Source organism: Salmo salar, chromosome ssa03 (assembly GCF_905237065.1).
Source record: "Salmo salar chromosome ssa03, Ssal_v3.1, whole genome shotgun sequence".
NCBI lineage: Eukaryota > Metazoa > Chordata > Actinopteri > Salmoniformes > Salmonidae > Salmo > Salmo salar.
The window spans coordinates 57,885,841-57,898,033 of NC_059444.1; the positions used below are offsets into that span (position 1 = coordinate 57,885,841).

The 12,193-nt window shown below is 44.1% G+C and overlaps 1 protein-coding gene across 2 annotated transcripts in view; it reads right to left on the reverse strand.

Annotated features, from left to right (window-relative positions):
• LOC106600831 (extracellular matrix organizing protein FRAS1) overlaps window positions 1-11,738 on the reverse strand; it is a 39,267-nt gene extending 27,529 nt beyond the window's left edge. For both annotated transcript variants that reach the window (XM_014192536.2, XM_045714997.1), the window contains exon 1: window positions 8,882-11,738. In XM_014192536.2, the coding sequence (XP_014048011.2) occupies window positions 8,887-9,864 (978 nt within the window). In that variant the 5' untranslated portion in view covers window positions 9,865-11,738 and the 3' untranslated portion in view covers window positions 8,882-8,886. The remainder of the gene's footprint in view (window positions 1-8,881) is intronic.
• Between the last annotated feature and the right edge of the window lie 455 nt (window positions 11,739-12,193).

Below are 12,193 nucleotides of genomic sequence, written 5' to 3' on the forward strand. Positions count from 1 at the left end.
CCCCCCAGGTGGTAAAGGTAGGTAACAACACATCTGCCACGCTGATCCTCAACACGGGGGCTCTCGGGTGCATGCTCAGTCCCCTCATGTACTCCCTGTTCACACATGACTGCATGGCCAAGCACGACTCCAACACCATCATTAAGTTTGCCGACAACACAACATTGTTAGGCCTGATCACCGACAACGATGAGACAGCCTATAGGGAGGGGGGTCAGTGTGGTGCCAGGATAACACCCTCTCCCTCAACGTGATCAAGACAAAGGAGATGATTGTGGACAACGGGAAAAGGAGTACCGAGTACGCCCCCATTCAAATCGACGGGGCTGTAGTGGAGTAGGTTGAGAGCTCAAGCTCCTTGGTGTCCAAATCACCAACAAACTGTCATGGTCCAAACACACCAAGACAGTCGTGAAGAGGTCACAACAAAACCTATTCCCCCTCAGAAGACTGAAAAGATTTGGCATGGGTCCTCAGATCCTCAAAAAGTTCTATAGCTGCACCATCGAGAGCATCCTGACTGGTTGCATAACTGCCTGGTATGGCAACTGCTTGGCCTCCGACCGCAAGGCACTACAGAGGGTAGTGCGAACGGCCCAGTACATCACTGGGGCCAAGCTTCCTGCCATCCAGGACCTATACCAGGCTGTGTCAGAGGAAGGCCCTAAAAATGGTCAAAGACTCCAGCCGCCCTCGTCATAGACTGTTCTCTCTGCTACCACACGGCAAGCGATAGCGGAGCGCCAAGTCTAGGTCCAAGATGCTTCTTAACAGCTTCAACCCCTATAAGACTCCTGAACAGCTAATCAAATGGCCCCTCCCCTCACCAGCCATTTTTACACTGCTGCTACTCTGTTTATTATCCATGCATAGTCACTTTACCTCTACCTACAGTACATGTACATATTACCTTGACAAACCTGTGCCCCTGCACATTGACTCTGTACCGGAACCCCCTGTATATAGCCTTGCTACTGTTATTTTATTGTTGCTCCTTAATTATTTGTTGTTTTTCTATTTTTGTTCTTTATTTATTTTTAAAATTTTATTTATTTTTTACTTCAGGTTATTTTAATAAATGTTTTCTTAACTGCATTGTTGGTTAAGGGTTGTAAGCATTACACTGTAAGGTCTACACTTGTGTTCAGCGCATGTGACAAATAAAATAACATTTGATTTGAATATATACACTATAGTAATTACTTTAGTGTTTTTCCGGACATTACTGTAGCATTTACTATATTGTTTTTGTTTTATATTTGATAGAAGTGCTGGCTTTTCTATAACCTGTAGGTAGGACTAAGGTCTGAATGGATAGTTCAGACCTTCTGCTCTTTTCTATAACCTGTAAGGACCACAATAAATGGTCTCTACATGTATATTTCTCACTTACGGGTGGCACAAATTGGGATATGGGGAAGGGAAATGGGCAGGGTATACGCACATTAAATACTGTAATATTACTATAGTTAAACTGTAGTGTTGTTGTGGACTAGTTTTTGCGTACGGTAGTACATAATACTGTAGTACTTAGTATAGTGTTGTACAGTACACTGCAAAATGCTATAGTAAGTACTAGACATGATCGAGAGATACTACAGTGTGTAGTATAGTATTCTACAGTTTACTACATAATTCTATAGTAAGTACTGTACTATTCTATTATAAACTGTAGCATTTTTTTATGTGGAGGGGAGAGGGTAAATCCTATAAAGTCATATGCAAGGAAAACGTATGCGTTTAAAATGAAACTTGAAGAATGTCATTGTGAGCTAGTCGTAATGGGTAGAGCCCAAAGGTTTTTCCTGGTCAGGTCCGGATGTTAGGAAAAACTTCGGACCCAAAACCTATGAACAGGGGTTTTAGGGGTCATCTTCAAACATGGTAGGCTATGAAGCGTAAGTCTTTAGAAATTGATTATGGTGATACCTGGTAGCATTTCAATGCCATGCCGAGGTCCAGAGAGACTGTGATGTCAGTCCAGAAGACTGACCAGTCCTCCCCCTCTAGTGCCTCCTTCAGGCCAAACCTGCGTGCTGCACTGGGACCACAAAAGAGAAACAGAGTGCCTTCAGAAAGTATTTACACCCCTTGACTTTTTCCACATTTTGTTGTATTACGACATGAATTTTAAATTTATAAGATTTAGATTTTGTGTCACTGATGTACATACAAAATCATCCCATGATGTCAAAGAGGAATGATGTTTTTAGAAATGTTTACAAATTAATAAAAAATTAAAAGCAGACATTTCTTGAGTCCATAACCCTTTTGTTAAGGCATGCCTAAATAAGTTTAGTAGTAAAAATGTGCTTAACAAATTACATAAGTTGCATGGACTGACTGTGTGCAATAATAGTGTTTATCATGATTTTTAAATGACTAACCCATCTCTGTACCTCAAACATACAATTATCTGTAAGGTCCCTCAGTCAAGCAGTGAATTTCAAACAGATTCAAGCACAAAAAGCAGGGAGGTTTTCCAATGCCTCACAAAGAAGGGCTCCTATTGGTAAACAGGTAAAAACAAAAGCAACCATTGAATATCCCTTTGAGCATGGTGTAGTTATGAATTACACTTTGGATGGTGTATAAATACACTCAGTCACTTCAAAGATACAGGTGCCCTTCCTAACTCAGTTGCCGGAGAGGAAGGAAACTGCTCAGGGATTTCATCATGAGGCCAATGGTGATTTTAAAACAGTTACAGAGTTTAATGGCTGTGATAGGAGATGATTGAAAATGGATCAACAACATTGTAGATACTCCACAATACTATCATAAATGAGTGTGAAAAGAAGGAAGCCTTTACAGAATAAAACATATTCAAAACATGCATCCTGTTTGCAATAAGGCACAAAAGTAATACTGCTAAAAATGTGGCAAAGAAAGGAACTTTTTGTCCTGAATACAAAGCATTATGTTTGGGGAAAATCCTACACAACACATCACTGACTACCACTCTTCATAAATTCAAGCACGGTGGTGGCTACATTATGTTATATTTTTGCCCTAGTACTACACAGCTGATTCAAATAATCAACTAATCATCAAGCTTTTATTATTTGAATCAGCTGTGTAGTGCTAGGGCAAAAAAATAAACGTCCACCACTTGCGGTCCCAGGATCGAGTTTGGGAAACGCTGGACTAGGGGAGTTTTTTAGGATAAAAATAAATGGAATAGAGCTAAGCACAAGCAAAATCTGAGAGGAAAACTTGGTTCAGTCTGCTTTCCAACAAACACTGGGAGACAAATTCCCCTTTCAGCAGGACAATTACCTAAAGCACTACCAAGACAACATTGAATGTTCCTAAGTGGTCTAGTTACAGTTTTGACTTAAATCGGCTTGAAGATCTATGGCCAGACTTTAAAATGGCTGTCTAGCAATGATCAACAACCAACTTGACAGAGCTTGAAGAATTTAAAAAAGAATAATGGACAAATATTGTACAATCCAGGTTTGCAAAGCTTTTAGAGAATTACTCAGAAAGACTCACAGCTGTAATCACTGCTAAAGGTGATTCTAACATGTATTGACTCAGTTGGTTCAATACTTATCTAAACAAGATACACTATCCAGTGGATTCGGAAAGTATTCAGACCTCTTCACTTTTTCCACACGTTGTTATGTTAAAGCCTTATTCTAAAATTGATTAAAACATTTTTTCCACTCATTAATCACAATACCCCATAATGACAAAGTGAAAACAGATAGGTAGAAATTTTAGCACATTTATTTAAAAAAAACACAAATAGAAATATTTACATAACTATATGAGACTCTAAATTGATCTCAGGTGCATCCTGTTTCCATGGATCATCCTTGAGATGTTTCTACAACTTGATTGGAGTCAAGTTGTGGTAAATTCAATTGATTGGACATGATTTGGAAAGGCACAAACCTGTCTATATAAAGGTCCCACAGTTAACCGCGCATGTCAGAGCAAAAATCAAGTCATGAGGTAAAAGGAATTGTCTTTAGAGCTCCAAGACAGGATTGTGTCGAGGCACAGATCTGGGGAAGGGTACCAAAAAATGTCTACGGCATTGAAGGTCCCCAAGAATAAAGACATTTGGAACCACCAAGACCACCGTTGGGACAAACAGCAATCGGGGGAGAAGGGTCTTGGTCAGGGAGGTGACCAAGAACCCAATGGTCACTCTGACAGAACTCCAGAGTTCCTCTGTGGAGATGGGAGAACCTTCCAGAAGGACAACCATTTCTGCAGCACTCCACCAATCAGGCCTTTATGGTAGAGTAGCCAGACGGAAGCCACTCCTCAGTAAAAGGCACACGACAGCCCACTTGGAGTTTGCCTAAAACCACCCAAAGGACTCTCAGACCATGAGAAAAGATTATCTTGTCTGATAAAACTAAGATTGAACTCTTTGGCCTGAATGCCAAGCGTCACATCTGGAGGAAACCTGGCACCATCCCTATGGTGGAGCATGGTGGTGGCAGCATCATGTTGTGGGGATATTTTTCAGCGGCAGGGACTGAGAGACTAGACAGGATCGAGGGAAAGATGAACGGAGCAAAGTACAGAGAGATCCTTGATGAAAACCTGCTCCAGAGCACTCAGGACCTCAGACTGGGGTGTAGGTTCACCTTCCAACAGGACAACAACCCTAAGCACACAGCCAAGACAACGCAGTAGTGGCTTCGGGACAAGTCTCTGAATGTTCTTGAGTGACCCACACAGAGCTCGGACTTGAACCGATCGAACATCTCTGGAGAAACCTGAAAATAGCTGTGCAGCGACGCTCCCCATCCAACCTGACAGAGCTTACATTGTTAGCCCATAAAATGTTATGTGTTATTACATACAGACGGGAAGAACTATTGGATTTCAGAGCGGTGATAACTCACCAGCACTACCAGCCTTACGACCAGTAAATACGACTTTCCCGAAGCGGATCCTTTGTTCACACCAACCAGGGCAATTGAACTGATTCCAGAGGCCGACCCAAAACAACGGCCGGAGGAGAAGAGGGATTTGGAGCGGTCTTCTGGTCAGACTTAGGAGGCGCGCACACCATCCACCGCTTCCGAGTATATTACTCGCTAATGTTGAGTCCCTGGATAACGAAGTTCACATGATCAGGGCAATGGTTTCTTTCCAGAGAGACATCAGGGATTGTAACATACTCTGTTTCACGGAAACATGGCTCACTCGGGATATGCTGTCGGAGTCGGTCCAGCCATCTTGATTCTCAGTTCATCGCGCCGACAGGAATAAACATCTCTCCGGGAAGAAAGGCGGGGGTGTATGTTTCATGATTAATGACTCATGGTGTAATTGTAATAACATACAGGAACTCAAGTCCTTTTGCTCACCCGACCTAGAATACCTCACAATCAAATGCCGACCGTATTATCTTCCAAGAGAATTCTCTTCGGTTATTGTCACAGCCGTGTCTATCCCCCCTGAAGACAATACCACAACTGCCCTCAAGGAACTTCACTGGACTTTACGCAAACTGGAAACTATATATCCTGAGGCTGCATTTATTGTAGCTGTGGACATTAACAAAGCAAATCTGAGGAAAAGGCTACCTACATTTTATCAGCATATAGACTGTAGTACACTCGCTGGAAAAACACTCAACCATAGTTATTCCAACTTCCGGGATGCATACAAGGCCCACCCTCCTTTTGGCAAATCTGACCACGACTCCATTTTGCTCCTCCCTTCCTATAGGCAGAAACTCAAACAGGAAGTACCCGTGCTAAGGACTATTCAACACTGGTCTGACCAATCGGAATCCACGCTTCAAGATTGTTTTGATCATGCGGACTGGGATATGTTCCAGGTAGCTTCAGAGAATAATATCGATGTATATACCGAGACGGTTACTGAGTTTATCAAGAAGTGTATAGGAGATGTTGTACACATTGTGACTATTAAAACCTACCCTAACCAGAAACCGTGGATAGATGGCAGCATTCGCACAAAACTGAAAGTGTGAACCACCGCATTTAACCATGGCAAGGTGACTGGGAATATGGCAGAATACAAACAGAGTAGTGAAGGCAATCAAACAGGAAAAACGTCAGTATAGAGACAAAGTGGAGGCGCAATTCAATGGCTCAGACACAAGACGTATGTGGCAGGGTCTACAGACAATCACAGACTACATAAGGAAACCACGCCACGTCGCGGACATTGACGTCTTGCTTCCGGACAAGCTAAACACATTCTTTGCCCACTTTGAAGATAACACAGCGCCACCGACGCTGCCAGATACCAAGGACTGTGGGCTCTCCTCCTCCGTGGCCAACGTGAGTAAGACATTTCAACATGTTAACCCTCGCTAGGCTGCCAGCCCAGACGGCATCCCTAGCCGCGTCCTCAGAGCAAGCGCAGACCAGCTTGCTGGTGTGTTTACGGACATATTCAATCTCTCCCTATCCCAGTCAGCTGTCCCCACATGCTTCAAGATGGCCACCATTGTTCCTGTACCCAAGAATGCAAAGGTAACTGAACTAAATTACAATCGCACCGTAGCACTCACTTCTGTCATCATGAAGTGCTTTGAGAGACTAGTCAAGGATCATATCACCTCCACCTGTCACCCTAGACCCACTTCAATTAGCTTACCGCTCCCATAGGTCCACAGACGACGCAATCGCCATCACACTGCATACTGCCCTATCCCATCTGGACAAAAGGAATACCTATGTAGGAATGCTGTTCATTGACTATAGTTCAGCATTCAACACCATAGTACCCTCCAAGCTCATCATTAAGCTTCAGGACCTGGGTCTGAACCCCGCCCTGTGCAATTGGGTCCTGGACGTCCTGACAGGCCGCCCCCAGGTGGTGAAGGTAGGAAACAACACCGCCACGTCGCTGATACTCAACACTGGTGCTCCACAAGGGTGTGTGCTCAGCCCCCTCCTGTACTCCCTGTTCACCCATGACTGCATGGCCATGCACGCCTCCAACTCAATCATCAAATCTGCGGACGACACAACAGTAGTAGGCTTGATTACCAACAACGACGAGACAGCCTACAGGGAGGAGGTGAGGGTTCTGGCTGTGTGGTGTCAGGAAAAGAAACTCTCACTCAACATCAAGAAAACAAAGGAGATGATCGTGGACTTCATGAAACAGCAGAGGGAGCACCCCCCCCCCCCATCCACATCGACGGGACAGCAGTGGAGAAGGTGGAAAGTTTTAAGTTCCTCGGCGTACATATCACTGACAAACTGAAATGGTCCACCCACACAGACAGTGTGGTGAAGAAGGCGCAACAGCGCCTGCTAGACACGTGTATATGACCAATAAAATTTGATTTGATCTGTTACCATGACAAACTGTCCATATGCTGTCCATAACGATTTCAGAAACGAACAGATTTCAAACAACACAGATTACCCTCAGCTCCAGCTAAATTAGAAACATCATATTTTCTTGGCGTTCAGAATATTTTAGCATGAAGATACTGAACATTTCATCATTTCTGGAAATAATCATCTAAATCTGACACTCAACTAGAGAACGGATCTAAGGATCTGTATTTGCCATTGGCAGGAAGTGAAGGAAATGTGTGGTTTGGTTCATGATGTGTATGAATGGACACTGTGTTTGTTCTTGGTTGCGTATCGCAAGTGTTACTTTGGTGTTGTGTTGAATTGTGTGCCGTTGTGTAGTTCTGGGTTTGTGGATAACATAATCAAAGGCTGCGGTAATGGATAGGACTTGTGTAGTTGTGTGGGTTTTATGATTATGTAGATCTGTGTACTTGACTACATGATTGTATTTAGTTCTGTGGTTGCGGATGGTCGCAATGCTTACTGCTTAGTTCTGTGGTTGTGTACATGGTTGCTCATGTTCTCCCACTCTTTGTGCGTGTGTGTGGCTGTGTTTGCATGTGCGTGCATGTTGTGCATTTTACACACATATAGTATGTTGTTTGAACCCAGAGACACAGTGTGGGAAATCCCTATGCGAAGGGAAAGGAGGCAGAGCACAGCTGCCCTCTCATCACATGCCCTGAATGTAGAGCAGTCTGAATGCCGTCTGGCTCTGCCAACAAAGCATGCCACAATTTTATGGGCTTGTATATACGTGCGGTTCACCCATGATCCTAAAGCCGGTCTCTTAACATCTCTTCCACAGCCCAGACAGTCCTTTCCCTTTTCTCTCTGTCTGTCTGTCTGTCTGTCTGTCTGTCTCTCTCTCTCTCCCACAGAAAGTCCTACAGCGCTTCCTAAACACACCATGTCGTAATCTTGGAGGCTGAGCTTCTCTTCTGCTTTTGACATTTAAGTTAGGCCAACATGAATAGTTGGCTAGGCCGAGACCGTTTTGGAAGAGTCTGTACATACTTGGTTTGTCAGGATAATTCCTTTACTTTCAAACTGACAAGACAGAGCCATTGGGTCTTTCAAATTCTAACGGTGTGTATTATTGAAACTGTACGATGGGTCAAATAGTCAGAGGGATATATCTGTCATTACACTGGTGTACCAACATTTGACTGTGAAAGTACTAAACAAATTTGACACTTAATTCTACTGCCGATCCGGGTTAATATTACACTAGATCAGCATTTGATAAATATTGCGATACAGAATATGAGAAAGAAAATTGCTTGTCAATCACTTTTGCTTCTTACTAAAAACCTGATGCTCAAGGCCACGAGTGTTGAGAGCCAAATAGGTCTAGGTTAATGAGCTCAATTGATGATATTTTAATGACGCTCGATCAATGGCAATAGATCATGGAGACAATGGCGTTGATTGATCAGCTCTATAGGGATTAAGCACGATCCATTATCATTAGTAATTACTGTATTCAGTCATTCAGTGTGAACATCTCTATGCTAATCATCGGGTTTGATCGTTAGGAGGACGGGTATAGAGGTACTCACCGCTCTCAAACTTGCAGTTGGTCAGGTTGATCCACAGTCATCTGAAAGAGAAGAAACAGGCAGACCGAGGGGCAGATAGGTGCATTCTGACCATCCCTGACGAAACACTGACCATCCCTGACGAAACACTGACCATCCCTGACTAAACACTGACCATCCCTGACGAAACACTGACCATCCCTGACAAAACACTGACCATCGCTGACGAAACACTGACCATCCCTGACTAAACACTGACCATCCCTGACGAAACACTGACCATCCCTGACGAAACACTGACCATCCCTGACTAAACACTGACCATCCCTGACTAAACACTGACCATCCCTGACGAAACACTGACCATCCCTGACTAAACCCTGACCATCCCTGACGAAACCCTGACCATCCCTGACGAAACCCTGACCATCCCTGACTAAACACTCACCGTCTTTGACTAAACACTGACCATCCCTGACTAAACACTGACCATCCCTGACTAAACACTGACCATCTCTGACTAAACACTGACCATCTCTGACTAAACACTGACCATCCCTGACTAAACACTGACCATCCCTGACGAAACACTGACCATCCCTGACTAAACACTGACCATCCCTGACTAAACACTGACCATCCCTGACGAAACACTGACCATCGCTGACTAAACACTGACCATCCCTGACGAAACCCTGACCATCCCTGACTAAACACTGACCATCCCTGACTAAACACTCACCGTCTTTGACTAAACACTGACCATCTCTGACTAAACACTGACCATCCCTGACTAAACACTGACCATCTCTGACTAAACACTGACCATCTCTGACTAAACACTGACCATCTCTGACTAAACACTGACCATCTATGACTAAACACTGACCATCCCTGACGAAACACTGACAATCACTGACTAAACACTGACCATCCCTGACTAAACACTGACCATCCCTGACTAAACAGTGCCCTGCTAACGCCAAGTTTAACTGAATTTCCATTCACAATATTGAAATGTTTTCTCCAATCATCCAGATTTGAGTGGGATGTACTGCACGGACTATAAATCCTTGTAATAACAAAGTATGGTTCCATCAAACATATGGTTTCATTGGGACGGCTTTCTACATTGATTGTAAATTGTGCTTCAAGTCAAACACATTGCTAGCCAAGCTTTTACAATAAGATCCAGCTATACTGAGCTGCTCAGTGTCAGCAGCATGTCATTTCTGTAAAGGCCCGAGTTCCCCAGTGCCTACTAACAGGAAGCACAGTGCACCAAAGGCCCCTCCTTCCATTTCTCCCCCTCTCCCTTCCCCTGGTTACTGAGCCAAGATCCTAGACAAACACATCATTGGCCAGTACAGGAGTCTGATTCATACTAGTGTTACTACCACCACCTACTGGCTACAGGTCTACGGAGCACCATGCTCACCCACACTGCCAAAGCTTACACCTCATAGCAAGAAAAGCTGGCTGCTAAACCGCAAAGCCGCATTCATGTTTTCAACGTGCCCAAAAGTCAACCTCGTATGCATATACATAAACAAAAACATAAATAAACAAACAAATACACGACAACGTAAATAAATAAATAAATAAATGAACTGAACCAACCGCTCTCTTTTAATAAGAGTCAAAATAAAATGGTCGGGTGTATCGCATTGTGACTGGTCCTCATAAAAAATCATGCACCCTGACAATAATTAAGAGCAGGGCAATTTGACTTTCCGCCGTTGGAAAAGACAGACTCTTAAAAGGCACTGGTCTTGTAAACAGAATCTGAGAGCTCATTTTAAGGACCTGTATAGTTCACATGGCGCTTATTACTAGTTTCTGAACTGTTAAGCCTTCTCCTCTCCCAGTAAAAAAAATGAAAAAAAGGGGTGTGCCAAACTGTGCAGTAAAGAAATCCGCCATAAACTGTCCTTCGCTCTGCTCTCTCAGAGTCCTTCATCGGCTCCTGAATGTCATACGGTATGCAAGATATTTTAACGAGGAGATCAACTGGGTGGTGTGCCGTGGTGGGTACAAGGTTGACAACAAGGGTCTGGGTAAAAAACAACACACTGCCTGCTTATACATGATATAATTTTAACTACCAATACTGTTATTATTATCATCAATGTATATAGAAATACTAATCGTTTATAACAGTATTTGGTATGCAGTAATAACATAAACCAATAAATGGGATGGTCATTGCATCCTGGCCGTTGCTTTTAGGAGCCCAGCTCACTCTGGGGTCTCTCTATTTGCCACCACCACCACCACCACCACCACCACCTGACAACCCTACACACCGACCCGTACCACCCAGCAGCACCCAATCCTATTTGGATCTCTGACCCTCAATGTCGGGCAGCAGACATCAAAAAGATCCCCTTGTTTACCCCTTGTTTGTGGGGTTGTGGCCCCATAGCCGCAGCTTTCGTTGCCTGTGCGGTTTGTGGGCGTGCCGAGGGACCTTGGGAGGCATGTGGAGGGGAAAGAGTGGGACGAGGGGCCTGGTTTAATGGACAGGTACTGTAACCGGAGAGCTGTGCTCCTGGCTGCTGCAGCGTCGCCCACTGTCTTTACAGACAGGCAGCTGCTCATAACCCGCCCGACGCTGCCTCCAGGCCCCACCCCCCTGTGCCACCTCCCTCCCTTCCAACCCCCTAATACATTCCTCCCAGCATCCCCCTCAGACAAGGCTCAGGCTGCCTCTTGGGATCCAAATGGGCTGCCAGCACTGCCACATTTATGACATAGGTAATGTGTGTGTGTGTGTGTGTGTGTGTGTGTGTGTGTGTGTGTGTGTGTGTGTGTCGTGCATGCGTGTGTGACCACGTGCGTCCAATCACAAAAGGATTAGGAAGAAAATGGAGCCTTGAGGTACCTCTTCTTCCTGATGAGTGCCACTCCTGGAGGGACATTTGGAGTGTTGGGCTCTTGTCCCTGCTGGCCACCCTGTGCCTTGTTGGTCCCTGGGGAGTCACACGATGATGATGGAGATGTCTCCTCGTCTAGGACATCCTCAGGAGGCCTCATCCTATTGAATGCAAAAGGAAGCAAAACATTATTTAATTATCAATCTATAGGGATATATACAGTACCAGTCAAAAGTTTGGACACACCTACTCATTCCAGGGTTTTTCTTTATTTTTTACTATTTTTTACATTGTAGAATAACAGTGAAGACATCACAACTATTAAATAACACATATGGAATCATGAGGTAACCAAAAAAGTGTTAAACAAATTGGTATTTTACCAAATAGGGCTATCTTCTGTATCCCACCTATACCTTGTCACAACACAACTGATTGGCCTAAATTCATTAAGAAG